At 42.8% G+C, this 19,987-nt stretch overlaps 1 protein-coding gene across 2 annotated transcripts in view; it reads left to right on the top strand.

Annotated features, from left to right (window-relative positions):
* LOC134339329 (zinc finger protein 653-like) overlaps nt 1-19,987 on the top strand; it is a 59,268-nt gene that overhangs the window by 17,338 nt on the left and 21,943 nt on the right. For both annotated transcript variants that reach the window (XM_063035736.1, XM_063035735.1), the window contains exons 5-6: nt 10,383-10,494; nt 19,506-19,620. In XM_063035736.1, coding sequence (XP_062891806.1) covers nt 10,383-10,494; nt 19,506-19,620 — 227 coding nt within the window. The remainder of the gene's footprint in view (nt 1-10,382; nt 10,495-19,505; nt 19,621-19,987) is intronic.

Here is a 19,987-nt window from a genome sequence, read left to right as displayed (position 1 = left end):
AGCTGTAATACCTCTGGATAGGATGCCTTCTTATGAGTACCACAGCATGGTTAGGAGACAACATAGAAACTACAGCACAGAAACAGGCCTTTTGGCCCTTATTGGCTGTGCTGAAATATTTTCTGCCTAGTCCCACTGACCTGCACACGGACCATATCCCTCCATACACCTCCCATCCATGTATCTGTCCAATTTGTTCTTAAATGTTAAAAAAAGAACCCGCATTTACCACCTCGTCTGGCAACTCATTCCATACTCCCACCACTCTCTGTGTGAAGAAGCCCCCCACTAATGTTCCCTTTAAACTTTTCCCCCCTCACCCTTAACCCATGTCCTCTGGTTTTTTTCTCCCCTTGCCTCAGTGGAAAAAGCCTGCTTGCATTCACTGTATCTAAACCCATCATAATTTTATATACCTCTATCAAATCTCCCCTCATTCTTCTACGCTCCAGGGAATAAAGTCCTAACCTATTTAACCTTTCTCTTCTGTGGTGCATTGATACAAATTGGCGAGGATCAAAGGGACGTGCTGAATTTCTTTGGCCTCCTGTGGAAGTAGAGGTGCTGGTGAACTTCCTTAACCGTGGTGTCAAGATAATGGAACTGAATGATGCTTCCATCAATCTTTCACAATAGCTGTGTGGTTGACTACAGTATACTTTGCCAAGGAAGGTCCCAAATATAGATGCCCTGTTCACCGCCCCTCTCTGGCACCACTTGCCTGTCATCATACACCCCTTCTCAGTCCACCAGTCATTTCTGAATCCTTTTCTCACCACTCCCCTTCTCCTCTTTACTGGCCGCCTCCCCTCTCTAGTGTCAAACTTGATGCAGACTTTTGACCTGAAGCATTATCAATTCCCTCCCCCCTCCCCCAAAAGATGCTGTTCAACTCATGAGTTTCTCTAGCAGATTATTAATGGAAAGATTTCATTGAAACATCAGGGCACAACCTCAGAATAGAAGGATGTCCCTTTAGAATAGATGAGGAGGAATTTCTTTAGCCAGAGGTTATTCAATCTGTGGAATTCATTGCCACAGGCAGGTGTGTCATTGAATATGTTTAAAGCAGAGGATGATAGGGTGTCAAAGGTTACGGGGAGAAAACGGGAGAATGGAGTTGAGACGGATAATAAATCAGCCGTTTTGGAACAGATTCATGGGGCTAAATGGCCTAATTCTCTCCTAAATCTTATTGTCTTATCTACAATAGGATTGCTCTTGGGATGGGTATGAAAATGATTACTGTGTGTGTGAAGTTCAGCTTAGTTTAGTCAGGCTATGTTTCACTCAGTGATCATTGTCCAAATCAGACTTGAAGTCTTGCTTTTGAAAACACACACCCAGCAGCTGGCTATAGATTTCAGGTTTCAGCTTGGAAGTGGTGGTCAAAAGCTGAAAGACTTTTAACAATTTGATGGATATCAGACTCAAACCCATCACCTTCATTAGTAACATACTTAGTTTTAACGTCATATATTTTCATAGCAAAATTGTTTTCGGGTTTTTTTCAGTAAAACCTGGTGCACTGTGATTTTTCCATTTGCTCATAGTAGGAGACCAATTAACTGCAGGAGATTTTGCTGTGTTAGAACAGCACAGACCATTCGGTCAACAATGTTGTGCTGACATTTTAACCTACACTAGGCCTTCCATCTTTCATCCATGCACTTATTTAGGAATCTCTTAAATGTCCTCGATGTATCTGCCTCAACCACCACCACTGCAGCACATTCAGTGGACCAACTGCTCATTGTGTTTAAAAAAAACTAGCCCTGAAATCTATCCCCCCACAGTACTTTCCTCCAAACACCTTAAAATTTGCCCTCATATTGTTCATTTCCGAAGTATGAAAGCTCCCAGTAGCCTACAGAGGTAAGAAAGAATGAATTGCTGACTTTTGATTTCCTCTGTTATTATGAATGGGCAGTGGTAAATATGTAGGGTGCTGTTCTTTTGTTTTAGTTTTATAATTATGCACCACACACATTCTAAGGTTGCCTATTTTAAGACAGACAAAAAGCGCTGGAGAAATTAAGCAGGTCGAGGAACATTTGTGGAGCCAAATGGACAGTTGATGTTTTGGGTGAAGATGTTTCAGTAGTGTTTCTTTACAGCTTTGGGAAATGTGAGGTGGTGTTGAGAAGTAGATTAACCCTCTACTTTGGGATTTTAAACTCCCAAGCAAGTTTAAAATGGAATCGAGCTTGTGATGGTGGATTAGAAGTCAAAGTTCAAAGCAAATTTATTATCAGAGTACATATATGGTACCATATAATACCCTGAGAATTACTTCCTTGAAAGTAATCACTATAGAGCAAAGAGATAGACTGGAAGACAGGAACAGAATTAGGCCATTTAACCCATCGTGTTGTTTCATCAAGACTGAACCATTTTTCCTCTCAACCTCATTTTCCTGCTTTCTCTCCGTAACTTTCACACCCAGACTAATTGAGAACCTATCAACTTCTGCCTTAAATACACCCAGTGGCAATGAATTCCACAGATTCACCACCCTCTGCTGGAGAAATTCTTCCCCATCTCTGCTAACTAGATGTCTCTCTAGTCTGAGGCTGTACCCTCTGGTCTGAGACTCCCACACTACAAGAAATATCCTCTTCACATCCACTCTCTCTAGCATTTTCAGCATTCGCTAAGTTTCAATGCGATCCCCCCTCGTTCTGCTAAATTCCTCATACGATAACCCTTTCATTGCCACAGTCATTCTTGTGAACTTCCTCTGAACGCACTCCAATGCCAGCACATCCGTTTTTAGATAAGGGGCTCAAAACTGTTCACAATACTTCATGCCAGGCCTCACCAGTGCCTTGTGAGGCCTCAGCATTGCATCCTTACTTTTATATTCTAGACCTCTTGAAATGAAAGTTAACATTCCATTAGCCTTCCTCAGCACTGACTCAACCTGTAAGTTAACCTTTAGGGAATTCTGCACAGGGACTCCCAAATCCTTTTGCACCTCAGATTTTTAAATCTTCTCCCCATTTAGAAAATAGACAACACTTTTATTCTTTCTACCAAACTGCACGACCATACACTTCCTGACACTGTATTCCCTCTGCTACTTTTTTGCCCATTCTCCTAATCTGTCTAAGTCCTTCTGCAGCCTCCCTGCTTCCTCAACACTACCTGCCCCTCCACTTATATTTGAATCTTCTGCAAATTTGGCCACAAAGCCATCAATGCTTTAATCCAAATTGTTGATATATGAAGTAAAAAGAAGTGGTCCCAACACTGACCCTTGTGGAACATCACTCGGTACTGTCAGCCAACCAGAAAAGGCTCTGTTTATTTCCACTCTTTGCCTCATGCCACTTGGCCAATCCTCTATCCATGCTAGGAAATTTCCTGTTCTTGTTAAGCAGCCTCATGTTCTGCACCTTGCCAAAGGCCTTCTGAAAACCCAAGTATACAACATCCACTGATTCTCCTTTGTCTGTTCTGCTTGTTATTTCCTCAAAGATTTCTCCGTAAAGAAAGCATGTTAGCATGCCTATTTCTCATGTGCCTCAGTACCCCGAGACCTCATTCTTAACAATGGACTCCACCATCTTCCCAACCACCGAAGTCAGCCTTATTGACCTGTAATTTATTTTCTTCTGCCTCCCTCCCTTCTTGAAGATTGGAGTGACATTTGCAATCTTCCAGTCCGTCAGAACCATACCAGAATCTGTTAACAGATCATTACTAATGCCCTCCCTCCAGAATCTCTTCAGCCACCTCTTTCAGAACCCTGGCATGTAGTCCATTGGTTGAGTGAACTCGGCCTTTTCTCCTTGGAGCGACAGAGGATAAGAGGTGACCTGACAGAGGTGTACAAGATGATGAGAGGCATTGATTGTGTGGATAGTCAGAGGCTTTTTCTCAGGGCTGAGATGGCTAGCACGAGAGGGCACAGTTTTAAGGTGCTTAGAAATAGGTACAGAGGAGATGTCAGCGGTAAGTTTTTTACGCAGAGAGTGGTGAGTGCATGGAATGGGCTGTCGGCGACGATGGTGGAGGTGGATATGATAGGGTCTTTTAAGACTTCGAGGTAGGTACATGGAGCTTAGAAAAATAGAGGGCTATGGGTAACCCTAGGTAACTTCTAACGTAAGGACATGTTCAGCACAGCTTTGTGGTCCGAAGGGCCTGTATTGTGCTGTAGGTTTTATATGTTTTTTATGGTTCATGTGACTTATCTACCTTCAGACCTTTCAGCTTCCTAAGCACCTTATCCCATATAATAGCAACTATACTCACTTCTGCCCCCTGACACTCTCAAACTTCTGGCATTAGTGCCTTCCTCAGTGAAGATCTGATGCGAGATACTTACTCAGTTAATCTGTCATTTCCATGTCTCCCATTACTACATCTCCAGCATAATTTTCCAGAGGTCCAATATCTGTTTGCTTTTATGTTGTCTTTGACTTCCCTTGTCAGCCACAGTTGTGCCATACTGCCTTCAGAATACTACTTTTTCTTTTGGGATGTATCTGTCCTGCATCTTCTGAATTGCTCCCAGAAGCTCTCACCATTGCTTTTCTGCTGTCATCCCTGCTAGTTTCCCCTTCCAATAAACTTTGGCCAGCTCCTCTCTCATACTTCCATTGTTCCCTTTTCTCCACTGTAATACTTATACATCTGACTTTAGCTTCTCCTTCTCAAATTGCAGGGTGAATTCTATCATATTATGATCACTGCATCCCAAATGTTCCTTTGCCTTAAGCTCCCCAATCAACTCTGATTCATTGTGCAACACCCAAATTCAGAATAGCCTTTCTCCTAATGGTGCCAACCACAAGCTATTCGAATAAACCGTTTCGTAAGCATTCTACAAATTTTGTCTTGGGGTCTAACACCAAATTGATTTTCCAAATCTATCTGCATATTGAAATCCCCCATGACTATCGTAACACTGCCCTTTTCTAATACAATACAATACAATGAAAAATTACACACAAACAAAGACTGACAAACAACCTGGTGGTGTGGGACCCAAGGCTCCTGTACCTCCTTCCTGATGGCAATGGCAAGAAGAGAGCACAGTCTGGATGGTGGGGGTCCTTGATGGACGCTGCTTTCTTGCGATAGTGCTGCTTGTAGATGAACTCGGTGGGGATGGCTTTTCCTGTAATGGACTGAGATGTATCCACCACTTTTTATAGGCTTCTCCATTCTTGGTCAGGACAAAGCAGGTGTCTCAAGTACTATTTAACTCTTAGTTGCATAACCCCTATGGACAGTATCAACAGGGAACAGGACAGGTGTTCAGAATAGCTGGGTAAGTTGAAAGTAATAAGGAATGATGCATTGAGCACTACTTACTGTAAGCCTCACATAACCAGTGCTGGAGGGAATATCTTGTTGGTTCACATGATGCTTACAATGAGTTAATACACAGTAAGCTGAGCAAGTGTCCTTGGTGGAGTCTGGCCATTGCTCGACTGTGCCCTTACAAAGTGCTGATGTTTAGTCTTTAGAAATAACATTGGACTCACATTCATGGGCTCTACAACTCATGTTCTCAGTATTATTTATTTACTAATTTATTTATCTATCATCACTATTATCATCTGTTTTTGTCTTTTGCACATTGATTGCTCGTCAGTCTTAGTGTGTGGTTTTTCATTGATTCTATTGTGATTATTCTACAGTGAATGCCTGCAAAAAATGAATTTCAGAGTAGTATATGGTGACATATACATATTTTGATAATACATTTACTTTGAACTTTAAACTTTGATTGTTAAGGATATTTGCTTTTACTTGGGGATGGGCAGCTGTAACTCTTGCTCCATCCAGTGGTAGAAACTTGCAGTTGCAGGAGGAACCATATTTTCGAATTAGGTGATAAAGCATTTACAGCGGAGAAACAGATGTTTATTCTTCACATGAACCACCTCCTCCCTGTTACCTCAGGACCTTATCCTTCTTTTACTTCCTCCTTTGTATTTCATTCACTTCTGGTTAAATATTTTCTTTGCTGCCATTCTATGTGATAACAGATTCTAACTCTTAAAAATATTTCCCTCTTTGACTTATTAATGGCTATCTTGCATTTCTGGACCTGTTTCCCTTTGGTGTAATCTCCATATTGTACACTTCATTTGCATATAAGGTTGGTTGATCTCTGGGTCTTGTGGCCAGACATTTATAAATATTTTGTCCGCAAGGTGTATTGTTTCCAAATACTCTTGTGTTGTTCTTCCTTGATTTGTATGCATGTCTCAACTGAAGATACCAATGACAGGTAAAAATGAGTGTCTTTATTGAAGTTAATTGAAGCACCATGCTAATGTCCAACTTAACTTGGGCAGATATATGAATAGCTAGTGGAGGTTGATAGGTCTGTGATTAGTAAGGGCGGCAAAGGTTTTAGGGAGAAGGTGGGAGAATGGGGTTGAGAGAGAAAATAAATCAGCCATGATCGAATGGTGGAGCAGACTCGATGGGCCAAATGGCCTAATTCTGCACCCTTGTCTTATGACCTTATGAAGCATTTAGAGGGATATGAGTCAAACACAAACAAGTGGGACTAGCATCGTTTGGCATCTTGGTTGACATAGACAAGTTGGGCTGTGTGACTCCATGATTATGACTCTTTAAGATCAGCATAGCTTCTGTGAATTTTTGTTCTTTCTAGTTAAGATGGTCACTGTAACCTTTGTACATGTCCCAATAACCAAAGTTCAAAGTAAACTTATTATCAAAGTACATATATGTCACCATGTAAAACCCTGAAATTCACTGTCTTGTGGATATACTCAATAAATCCATAGAATAATAACCATAACAGAATCAGTGAAAAACTGCACCAACTTGGGCACTCAACCGGTGTGCAAAAGACAACAAACTGCAAATACAAAAAGAAAGAAAGAATAATAATAATAAGTAAATACACAATAAATATTGAGGACATGAGATGAAGAGTCCATAGGTTGTGGGAATATTTCAATGATGGTGCGAGTGAAGTTGAGTGAAGTTATCCCCTTTGGTTCAAGAGCCTGATGGTTGAAGGGTAGTAACCGTTCCTGAACCTGGTGATGTGAGTTCTGAGGCTCCTGTACCTTCTCCCTGATGGCGACAGTGAGAAGAGAGCTAGTCCTGGGAGGTGGGGCTTCCTGCTGATGGATGCTGCTTCCCTGCGACAGTGTTTCACATGGGTGCGTCGTTCAGTGGTGGGGAGGGTTTACCTGTGATGGACTAGGCCATATACACTACTTTTTCATGGATTTTCCCTTCAATAGCAATGGTGCTTCCGTAGCAGGCTGTGATGCAACCAGTCAATATATCCTCCACTACGTACCTGTAGAAGTTCGTCAAAGTTTTAGATGTCATGCCAAATCTTCGCAAACTCCTAAGAAAGTAGTGATGCTACCATGATGTCTTCGTAACTGCACTTAGGTGCTGATCCTCTGAAATAATAACACTTAAGGAATTTAAAGTTGCTGACCCTCTCCACCTCTGATTGTCTGATGAGGACTGGCTCATGGATCCCTGGTTTCTTCCTTCTGAAGTCTATAATCAGCTCCTTGAGCTTGCTGACATTGAGTAAGAGGTTGTTGTGGCACCCCTCAGCCAGAGTTTTAATCTCCCTCCTATATGCTGATTCATCACCATCTTCAATTCGGCCTACAACAGAGGGGTCGTCAGCAAATCTGAATATGACAAACCAATAAGTTGTTAGCAGGTAACTTATTATATAGATTCTCCTATTGAGGAATTGCTCTATTGGTAAAAAATGATTTCAAATCATTAGAAAGAGGTGACATAGGGGTCGGGTGATGTTGGATCATTGTGGATAGAGCTAAGGAACTGCAAGGGTAAAGAGGCCCTGATGGGAGTTGGATGCAGTGCCCCAAACAGTAGTAAGGATGTGTCTTACAAATTACAACAGGAGATAGAAAATGCATGCCAAAAGGGCAATGTTACAATTGTCATGGGGGATTTCAGTATGCTGGCAGATTGGGAAAATCAGGTGGGTGCTGGATTCCAGGAGGGGGAATTACAGAATGCCTACATGATGGTTTTTTAGAGCAGCTAGTGGTTCAGCCTGTTAGGGGATTGGCTATTCTGGATTGGGTGTTGTGCAGTGAAACAGAATTATTTAGAGAGCTTAAGGTAACAGAACCCTTGCGAGAAAAGTGATCTTAATATGCTTGAATTCACCCTGAAATTTCAGGATGAGAAGCTAAGGTCAGACGTATCAGTATTACAGAGGAGTAAAGGGAATTACAAAGGCATGAAGGAGGGAGTTTGCCAGAATTGACTGGAAAAGAGCACTGACAGGGGTGATGGCAAAGAAGCAATGGCTGAAATTTCTGGAAGCAATTCAGAAGGCACAGGATATGTACATCCCAAAGCAGAAGTATTATCTAAAGGAAAGATGACACAGCCGTGGCTCACGAGAATTCAAAGCCAACATAAAAACCAAAGAAAGGGCATATAGTAGAGCAAAAATTAGTGAGAAGTTAGAGGATTGGGAAGCTTTTAAAACCCACAGAAGGCAACTAAAAAAGCCATTAAGAAGGTAAAGATGAAGTACAAAAGTAAGCTAGCCAATAATATTAAAGAGGATATCAAAAGTTTCTTCAGATATGTGAAGTATAAAAGAGAAATCAGAGTGGATATCGAACTGCTGGAGAGGTAGTAATGGGGGACAACAAAATGACAGATGAACTGAATACGTATTTTACATCAGTCTTCACTATGCAAGACACTAGCAGTATGGTGGAAGTTCCAGATAACAGGGTGCATGAAGTGTGTGAAGTTATCATAAGTAGAGAGAAGGTTCTTGGAAAACTGAAAGGTCTGAAGGTATATAAGTTACCTGGACCAGATGGTGTGCACCCCAGGGCTCTGAAGGACATGGCTGAAGATATTGTGGAGACATTGGTAATAATCTTTCAAGGATCACTAGATTCTAGGATGGTTCCAGAAGACTGGAAAATTTCAAGTGTCATTCCACTCTACAAGAAGGGAGAGAGGCAGGAGAAAGGAAACTGTTAACCAATTAGTCAGACTTCAGTGGTTGGGAAGATGTTGGAGTCGATTATTAAGGATGGGGTCTCAGAATATTTGGAGGCACATGGTAAAATGGGCCATAGTCAGTATGGTTTCCTCAAGGGAAATTCTTGACTGACAAATCTATTGGAATCCTTTGAAGAAATAGCAAGCAGTATAGACGAAGGAGAATCAGTTAACGTTGTGTACTTGGATTTTCAGAAAGACTTTGACAAGGTGCCAAACATGAAGCTGCTTAATAAGCCCATGGAAAGATTCTAGCATGGATAAAGCAGTGGCCAATTGGCAGGCAGTAAAGAATGGGAATAAAGGGAGCCTTTTCTGATTTCCCTTCAGTGACTGGTTGTGTTCCGCAGGGGTCTGTGTTGGTACCAATTCTTTTTATGTTAGATGTTAATGAGTTTGATGATGGAATTAATGGTTTGTTGCAAGGCTTGGTGGAGGGGCAGGTAGTTTTGAGGAGTAGGCTGTAGAAGGACTTAGATGAGGAGAATGGGCAAAGAAATGGCAGATGGAATACAATGTTGGTAAATATATGGTCATGCATTTCAGTAGAATAAATGAAAGGGTTAACTATTTTCTAACTGGAGAGAAAATATAAAAAACTGAGGCGTGAAGGAACGTGGGAGTTCTTGTGCAAGATTCCCGAATAGTTAATTTACAGATTGAGTCTGTGATGAAGAAGGAACATGTGATGTTAGCATTCATTTCAAGAGGACTCGAATATAAAAGCAAGAATGTAATGTTGAAACTTTATAAAGCACTAGTGAGGTCTCACTTTGAGTATTATGAGCAGTTTTGGGTCCCTTATCTAGAAAAGGTGTGCTGAAACTGGAGAGGGTTCAAAAGAGGTTCACAAAAATGATTCCAGTATTGAATGGCTTGTCATATGAAGAGCATTTGATGGATGTGTGCCTGCATTCAGTAGAATTCAGAAGAATGAGTGGTGACTTGATTGAAAAGTATTGAATGGTGAAAGGCATTGAAAGTGTGGATGTGGAGAGGATGATGGGGGAGTCTTAAGCCCAGCGAACACAGCCTCAGAATAGAAGGGCATCCTTATAGAATAGAGATGAGGAGAAATTTTTTTGGCCAGAGAATAGAGAATGTGTGGAATTCTTTACCATAGACAGCTGTGGAGGCCAAGTCTTTATGTATATTTAAGGCAGAGGTTGGTAGATTCTTGATTGATCAGAGCATGAAGGGATAGGGAAGAAGGCAGGAGACTGGAGCTGAGAGGAACAATGGACCGGCCATGATGAAATGGCAGAGGAGACTCGATGGGCCAAATGGTCTATTTCTCCTCTTATATCTTATGGTGTAAATAGACACAATCTAATCTCTGCATCCTCTTTCAGACCAAAGAGGAAAAAACGGGGTCACGTTATTGATGCTGATGGAATGTTTCAGCTGTTTCATTGTCCGCATGAAGGATGCAACCAGGTCTACATCACATTAAATAGCTTCCAGGCAAGTACCCACCTGCTATAGTTCAAACTTGTTTGAAAGATTGCAGAATCATAAGTTTGTTAGTAACTTGAGAAGGGAAAGAAAAACACCATGAATTCCTACTAACAAGAGGAAATCTGAAATTGCTGGAAATCCAAGCAACATACACAGAATAATGGAGGACCTCAGCAGGCCAGGCAGCATTTATGAAAGAGACTGAACGGTTGACGTTTCGGACTGAGACCCTTCAGCAGGTTCTGCTGAAGGTTCTTGGCCCAAAATGTTGATTGTTTGTTCTTTTCCATAGATGCTGCCTGGCCTGCTGAGTTCCTCCAGCATTTTGAATGAATTCGTACTATCCTATTTGCAAGAGACGGTCAAGGCAACCTTGTTGTTAGAGATAACCTGGCAAGGTGCAATATTGATAACAATTCTTTCAGTATTGATAAATTTGTATAGTTCCATTTGATTTGTGTGCAGTATGATAATACTGAAAAGCTAATGTCTGTGTATAAGATCTGATAACTTTACCTCTACTTTTCATGCATGGAATTTGGGAATGTGGTCAACTGATTAACTGGCTTTTATTTAAAAGCACAAGAGATTCTGCGGATGCTGGAAATTCAAAACAACACACACACAAAATGCTGGAAGAACTCAGCAGGTCAGGCAGCATCTGTGGGTAGGAATAAACAGTCGAACTTTCGGGACTGCTGAAGAGTCATGCCCTGCTGAGTTCCTCCTGCCTTTTCTATGTGTTTACTTTAAAAAAAATCATTAGAATTGAAATTCAGCATTTTAAATATGCAACAAAATGGAAACATGATGATCAAAACAACTCAAGTTATCTTAATTTGAACAAAGCCATTGAATTAGAATAGACTGCATTCCTGCAAGAACAGCATTCTTGTGTCCACAAATGTTCCAAGTAGCTTACTCAAGCTAAGTATTTTTAATTTACAATGTTATTAATAAATAAATTCATGTCTTTTTTTGCTTCTTGTTGATTGTTAAAACAGAATTTACCTTGCTGACACTGTTTGTAAGAGTAATTTTATAGCAGCCTTTCAATGCTTGAGTGGCATGGGAGCATAGCCGTTAGTTAATGTATCGCTCTGCAGAGCCAGCTGTAAAATCAAGTTTCAATTCACAATATTGTCTGTAAGGAGTTCCTGCATTCACCCCATGACTGCATGGGTTTCTTCCGGGTGCTCCAGTTTCCTCCCACATTCCAAAGATGTATGAGTTCGGGTTAGACATATGACAAATAACGCTAATCTTTTTTAGGACGGCAAGGTAACAGCATTTAGCATAATGCTGCTACAGCACCTGCAGACACCGGTGGTGTTCATTTTCCTCTGCTGTCTGTAAGGAGTTTGTACATTCTCCCCATGACTGCATGGGTTTCTTTCAGGTGCTTCAGTTTCCTCCCACATTCCACAGACGTACATGTTAGGGTTAGTAAGTTGTGGGCATGCTCTGTTGGCGCTGGGAGCATGGCGCCAGTTGCAGGCTGCCCTCAACACATCCTTGTTGACTTGATTTGATGCAAACAACTCATTTCACTGTATGTTTCAATGTACATGTGAAACATACAGCAAATCTTTTCTATTCTCCTCGTGACTTCTCTGCCCTTCTGTGAGATCACCATTCCTGCAGGATCTACTGGTCATTCACAAAGGACTGGAACAGCTGGATTGACAATCACAATGTTCTATGATCTATTTAGATTGCTTTTGAGTAGGTTAAAGGGTCAGCACATTGTGGGCCAAAGGGCCTGTGCTGTACTGCTCTGATCTATGTTCTGTCTTCCAATGTGGAAAATGTAAATTTGAGTATAACTAACCCAGAGCTGCATGCTATCCATTACAATGTTAGGCAGCACCTGTAGAAAGGAGTAAACAGTCTGGCCCTATGGCTCAGAAGGGTATGGAAAAGAAGAAGGCAACAGTAATAGGGGACTCTATAGTTAGGGGGTCAGACAGGTGATTCTCTGGACGCAGGAAAGAAACACGGATGTCAGTTTGCCTCCCAGGTGCCAGGGTCCGGGATGTTTCTGATCGCATCCACAATATCCTGAGGGTAGAAGGTGAACAGTCAAACGTCGTGGTACATATTGGTACCAACGACATAGGTAGGAAAAGAGAGGAAGTCCTGAAAACAGACTGCAGGGAGTTAGGAAGGAAGTTGAGAAGCAGGACCAGGAAGGTAATAATCTCGGGATTACTGCCTGTGCCACGCGACAGTGAGTATGGAATAGAGTGAGGTGGAAGATAAATGTGTGGCTGAGAGATTGGTGCAGGGGGTAAGGATTCAGATTTCTGGATCATTGGGACCTCTTTTGGAGTGGGCGTGACCTGTTCAAAAAAGATGGGTTGCACTTGAATCCAAGGGGGACCAATATCCTGGCAGGGAGGTTTGCTAAGGCTACTGGGGAGAGTTTAAACTAGAATTGCTGGGGGGTGGGAACTGTATTGAAGAGACGGAGGAAAGGGGTGTTGGCTGACAGATAGAGAAAGCTTGGAGACAGTGCGAGAGGGAGGATAGGCAGGAGATAGAGAAGGGATACGCTCAGACCAATGGTTTGAGACGTGTCTATTTTAATGAAAGAAGCATCATGAACAAAACGGATGAGCTTAGAGCATGGATCAGTACTTGGAGCTATGATGTTGTGCCCATTACAGAGACTTGGATGGCTCAGGGGCCGGAGTGGTTATTTAGAGTGCCAGGCATTAGATGTTTCAGAAAGGACAGGGAGGGGGGCAAAAGAGGTGGGCCATGGCACTGTTGATCAGAGACAGTGTCAGGGCTGCAGAAAAGGAGGAAGACATGGAGGGATTGTCTACTGAGTCTCTGTGGGTGGGAGTTAGAAATAGGAAGGGGTCAATAACTCTACTGGATGTTTTTTATAGGCCACCCAATAGTAACAGGGACTTCAGGAAGCTGATAGGGAGACAGATTCTGGAAAAGTGTAATAATAATAGGGTTCTCGTGGAGGGTGATTTTAATTTCCCAAATATTGATTGGCATCTCCCTAGAACAAGGGATTTAGATGGGGTGGAGTTTGTTAGGTGTGTTCAGGAAGGTTTCCAGACAATATGTAGATAAGCCTACAAGAGGAGAGGCTGTATTTGATCTGGTATTGAGAAATGAACCTGGTCAGGTGTCAGGTCTCTCAGTGGGAGAGCATTTTGGAGATAGTGATCACAATTCTGTCTCCTTTACCATAGCATTGGAGAGGGATAGGAACAGTCAAGTCAAGTCACTTTTTATTGTCATTTCGACCATAACTGCTGGTACAGTACCCAGTAAAAACGAGACAATGTTTTTTCAGGACCATGATGCTACATGAAACAGTACAAAAACTACACTGAACTACGTAAAACAACACTAGACTACAGACCTACCCAGGATTACAAAAAGTGCACAAAACAGTGCAGGCATTACAATAAATAATAAACAAGACTATAGGCACAGTAGAGGGCAGTAGGTTGGTGTCGGTCCAGGCACTGGGTATTGAGGAGTCTGATGGATTGGGGGAGGAAACTGTTACATAGTCTGGTCGTGATAGCCTGAATGCTTCGGTGCCTTTTGCCAGACGGCAGGAGGGAGAAGAGTTTGTATGAAGGGTGCGAGGAGTCCTTCATAATGCTGTTTGCTTTGCGGATGCAGCGTGTGGTGTAAATGTCTGTAATGGCGGGAAGAGACACCTGGATGATCTTCTCAGCTGACCTCACTGTCCACTGCAGGGTCTTGCGATCCGAGATGGTGCAATTTCCGAACCAGGCAGTGATGCAGCTGCTCAGGATGCTCTCAATACAACCTCTGTAGGATGTGGTGAGGATGGGGGGGTGGGAGATGGACTTTTCTCAGCCTTCGCAGAAAGTAGAGATGCTGCTGGGCTTTCTTTGCTATGGAGCTGGTGTTGAGGGACCAGGTGAGATTCTCCGCCAGGTGAACATCAAGAAATTTGTTGCTCTTAACGATCTCTACGGAGGAGTCGTCGATGTTCAGCGGAGAGTGGTCGTTCCGTGTCCTCCTGAAGTCAACAGCCATCTCTTTTGTTTAGTTCACATTCAGAGACAGGTTGTTGGCTCTGCACCAGTCTGTTAGCCGCTACACCTCCTCTCTGTATGCTGACTCATCATTCTTGCTGATGAGACCCACCACGGTCGTGTCATCGGCAAACTTGATGATGTGGTTTGAACTGTGTGTTGCAGCACAGTCATGGGTCAGCAGAGTGAACAGCAGTGGACTGAGCAGACAGCCCTGGGGGTCCCCCGTGCTCAGTGTGATGGTGTTGGAGATGCTGTTTCTAATCTGGACTGACTGAGGTCTCCCAGTCAGGAAGTCTAGGATCCAGTTGCAGAGGGAGATGTTCAGGCCCAGTAGGCTCAGCTTTCCAATCAGTTTTTGAGGAGTGATTGTGTTGAAAGCTGAACTGAAATCTATGAACAGCATTCGAATGTACGTGTCTTTTTTGGCCAGGTGGAGCGTGATGGCACTGGTGTGTGTTGAACGGTTGGGACAGTACGCAAACTGCAGGGGGTCCAGTGAGGGGGGTAGCAGGGTCTTGATGTGTCTCATGACGAGCCTCTCGAAACACTTCATGATGATGGATGTGAGTGCAACGGGACGGTAGTCGTTGAGGCAGGACACTTAAGACTTCTTTGGCACGGGGACGATAGTGGCGGCCCTGAAGCATGTAGGAACGAAGGCGCTGCTCAGGAAGATGTTGAAGATGTCAGTGAGAATCTCTGCTAGCCGGTCTGCACATCCTCTAAGCACTCTGCCAGGAATATTGTCTGATCCAGCAGCCTTCTGTGGGTTGACCCTGCACAGGGTTCTCCTCACATCGGCCACGGTAAGACACAGCACCTGGTCGTTTGGAGGAGGGGTGGTCTTCCTCTCCGCCACATCATTTTCTGCCTCAAAACAAGTATAGAAGTTGTTCAGCGCATCTGGGAGGGAGGCATCACCTGCACAGTCAGGTGATGTTGTCCTGTAGTTGGTGATGTCCTGAATGCCCTTCCACATGCGCCGCAAGCAAGTTAGCCAACTTGCCACAGGCAAGTTAGGAAAGCATTTAATTGGAGTAAGGGAAAATATGAAGCTCTCAGGCAGGAACTTGGAAGCATAAATTAGGAACAGATGTTCTAGGGATATGCACGGCAGAAATGTGGCAAATGTTCAGGGGATATTTGCATGGCATTCTGCATAGGTACGTTCCAATGATACAGGGAAAGGATGGTAGGGTACAGGAACTGTGGTGTACAAAGGCTGTTGAAAATCTAGTCAAGAAGAAAAGAAAAGCTTACAAAGGGTTTAAAAAACTAGGTAGTGATAGAGATCTAGAAGATTATAAGGCTGGCAGGAAGGAGCTTAAGAATGAAATTAGGAGAGCCAGAAGGAGCCATGAGAAGGCCTTGGCGAGCAAAATTAAGGAAAACGCCAAGGCATTCTACAAGTATGTGAAGAACAAGAGGATAAGACGTGATAGAAAAGGACCAATCAAGTGTGTATGGAACCGGAGGAGATAGCAGAAATACTTCGCTTCAGTATTCACTACGGAAAAGGATCTTGGCAATTGTAGGGACGCCTTACAGTGGATTGAAAAGCTTGAGCTTATAGACATTAAGAAAGACGATGTGCTGGAGCTTTTGAAAAGCATCAAGTCTCCGGGACTGGATGAGATGTACCCCAGGCTACTGTTGGAGGCGAGGGAGGAGATTGCTGAGCCTCTGGCAATGATCTTTGCATCATCAATGAGGATGGGAGAGGTTCCGGAGGATTGGGAGGTTGCAGATGTTGTTCCCTTATTCAAGAAAGTGAGTAGAGGTAGCCCAGGAAATTATAGACTAGTGAGTCTTACTTCAGTGGTTGTAAGTTGATGGATAAGATCCTGAGAGGCTGGACTTATGAACATTTGGAGAGGCGTGATACAATTAGGAATAGTCAGCATGGCTTTGTCAAAGGCAGGTTGTGTCCTTACGAGCCTGATTGAATTGTTTGAGGATGTGACTAAACACATTGATGAAGGTAGAGCAGTAGATGTAGTGTATATGGATTTCAGCAAGGCATTTGATAAGGTACCCCATGCAACGCTTATTGAGAAAGTAAGGAGGCATGGGATCCAAAGGGACCTCGCTTTGTGGATCCAGAACTGGCTTGCCCACAGAAGGCAAAGAGTGGTTGTAGACGGGTCATATTCTGCACGGAGGTCGGTGACCAGTGGTGCGCCTCAGGGATCTATTCTGGGATCCCTTCTCTTCATGATTTTTATGAATGACCTGGACGAGGAAGTGGGGGATGGGTTCGTAAATTTGCTGATGACACAAAGGTTGGGGTTGTTGTGAATAGTGTGGAGGGTTTTCAGAGGTTACAGCGGGACATCGATAGAATGCAAAACTGGGCTGAGAAGTGGCAGATGGAGTTCAACCCAGACAAGTGTGAGGTGGTTCATTTTGGTAGGTCATATGATGGCAGAATATAGTATTAATGGTAAGACTCTTGGTAGTGTGGAGGATCAGAGTGATCTTGGGGTCTAAGTCCATAGGACACTCAAAGCTGCTGTGCAGATTGACTCTGTGGTTAAGAAGGCATACAGTGCATTAGCCTTCATCAACTGTGGGATTGAATTTAAGAGCCGAGAGTTAATGTTACAGTTGTATAGGACCCTGGTCAGACCCCACTTGGAGTACTGTGCTCAGTTCTGGTCACTTCACTACAAGAAGGATGTGGAAACTATAGAAAGGGTGAGAAGGAGATTTACAAGGGTGTTGCCTGGATTGGGGAGCATGCCTTATGAGAAGAGGTTGAGTGAACTCGGCCTTTTCTCTTTGGAGTGCGGAGGACGAGAGGTGACCTCACGAGAGGTGTACAAGATAATGAGAGGCATTGATCATGTGGATAGTCAGAGGCCTTTTCCCAGGGCTGAAATGCCTAACACGAGAGGGCACAGTTTTATGGTACTTGGAAGCAGGTACAGAGGAGATGTCAGCGTAAGTTTTTTACACAGAGAGCGGTGAGTGCGTGGAATGGGCTGCCGGCAACGGTGGTGGAGGCGGGTACAATAGGGTCTTTTAAGATACTCCTGGATAGGTACATGGAGCTTAGAAAAATAGAGGGCTGTGGGTAACCCTAGGTAATTTCTAAAGCAAGTAATTGTTCGGCACAGCATTGTGGACCAAAGGGCCAGTATTGTGCTGTAGGTTTTCTATGTTTCCAGCCAACCTTTCAGGCCGAAACACTTCGTCAGGACTTTGAGCCCTAATGAGCGATCTCAGCCTGAAATATCGACTGATCATTCCTTTCCATAGATGCTGCCTTAACTGCTGAATTGCTGCAGCATTTTGTGTGCGTTACTCTGGATTTCCGGCATCTGCGGAATTTCTTGTGTTTACGCTTGCCATTTATCTTTTTTTTTATGATTTTAAAAAGGAAAAGCTTGGTATGGCACATGCCAAAGCATATTGAATACAGAACCTTGTACTGAAGTGCCATACCTTGTTATAGACAAGCACAAGGGCAATAATCCATATAAGAGATCGTTACTAAAAATAGATGATTAGCCTGTTAATTTGTTTATGACAAAGCCACCATAAAACTCTTTGAATGTAAATGGTTATGTGAGGCATGATTGTTGAATAAATAGACAATTTCAATTTAATAGTTCTGATATTAATGATGATGTCACTGTGCTTATACTCCTGCCAATATGCAACTAGAAAAATTCCACTTGATCTATTTTAATATGCCTTGGTGAAGGGTTTCAGCTCAGATTGCTTGTTCTTTATTCCTCTCCATAAATGTTGCTTGATCTGCGGAGTTCCTCCAGAATTTTGTTGGTCATTTTAATGTGCCATTATGTTGCTTCTACAGTAACTTAATTTCTCATCTCTACTTTCTCATACTACTATCATCACGGTGATGAATCTGATAGACCTGAAACTACCAGTGCATCTCCCCTTACCTCCCTCCCTTATGGCATTCAAAATTTATAAACCAGATATAGGCCACGGTTGGAAAAAAGACAATCAGTAATTGTGCTGCTTGTGTTAATTCAAAGTTCAAAATAAATTTATTATCAGAGTACGTACATGTCACCATATACTGTCTTGAGATCCATTTTCTTCTGGGCATTTACATGAAAATAAAGAAATACAATGGAATTAATTAATGAAAAACTATACATACAGACAAACAAACAACTAATGTGCAAAAGAGGGCAAATTGCACAAATTTGAAAATAAATAAATAATAAATAACGAGAATATGAGTGGTAGAGTCCTCTGTAGGTTGTGGAATCAGTGCAGAGTTGAGGTGAGTGAAGGTATCCACAGAAGTGGATACATTACAATTTAGAATGTGAAACGGTACAGCACAATGCAGTCCCTATCAGTCTAACTCTTCCCTCCTACACAACTCAGTACAGTTTTCTTACATCCATGTGCCTAGTGCATCAGCCTCTATCACCTCCCCTGGCAGTTTGTTCCAGACGCACTGTCTTAAATAAAAAAACAACTACCTCTGGCATCGTCCTAAACTTTCCGTCATTCACCTTAAATGGATGTCCTCTGGTATTAGCCATTTCCACCCTTGGAAAAAGATGCTGGCTGTCCACTTTATCTATTCCTCTCATAATCTTGTACACCTCTCACTCTCCCTCAGCTCCCCCCCCCCACCTTATTCTGGCTTCTTCCCCCTTCCTTTCCAATCGTGATGAAGGGCATCGGCCTGAGGTGTCGACTGTTTCTTCCCCTCTTTAGGTGCTGCCTGACCTGCTGAGTTACTCCAGCATTTTGTGTTTATCGCTCAAGATTTCCAGCATCTGTAGAATCCCTTGTGTTTATGACTTGGCAACTGGATCTGCCCACGAAAATTATCTTTCCCACAGAATAGGACTTGATTAGACAATAGATAAAAGGTCTATGTTCACCACCAGAATGCTAATGTAAAGAAAGGAATGTAAAGAATGTGTAAGACAGAAGTGTTTCCTCATTTCATTTACAACAATATTCATTCCTGTCCAGAATCATGTCAACCTTGTGCACAGGAAGGGGAAAACGAAAGTCTGCTCACACCCAGGTTGCGGGAAGAGGTTTTATTTATCAAATCACCTGCGGAGACATATGATCATTCATTCAGGTGGGTTCCACAAACTACTGCACTTCAAGAAAGGCATCGTTTCTTTTAAATGAAGAGTTTGTTTTATTTTGAATTTGTAGTCTGTTCATAAGGAATGGAAACTATGAAAATTTTTTTTTGCATGTTTGCGTAATGGTTAACATAACACTATATAGCGTCAGCAAACACACGTCGGGGTTCAGTTCCCTCCACTGTCCGTAAGGAGTTTGTGTGTTTCCTCCGGGTGCTCAGGTTTTATCCCATATTCTGAAAAGAAAGATGTATGGGTTAGGGTTAGTTAGTTGTGGGTCCGCGATGTTGGCACCAGAAACATGATGACACTTGCAGACTGCTCCCAGCACATAGCAAATGATGACCCAAACTGACA

Source organism: Mobula hypostoma, chromosome 29, assembly GCF_963921235.1.
Source record: "Mobula hypostoma chromosome 29, sMobHyp1.1, whole genome shotgun sequence".
Lineage (NCBI taxonomy): Eukaryota > Metazoa > Chordata > Chondrichthyes > Myliobatiformes > Myliobatidae > Mobula > Mobula hypostoma.
Note: the sequence above shows the minus strand (reverse complement) of the source record. Positions and strands in the feature narration are given on the sequence as shown.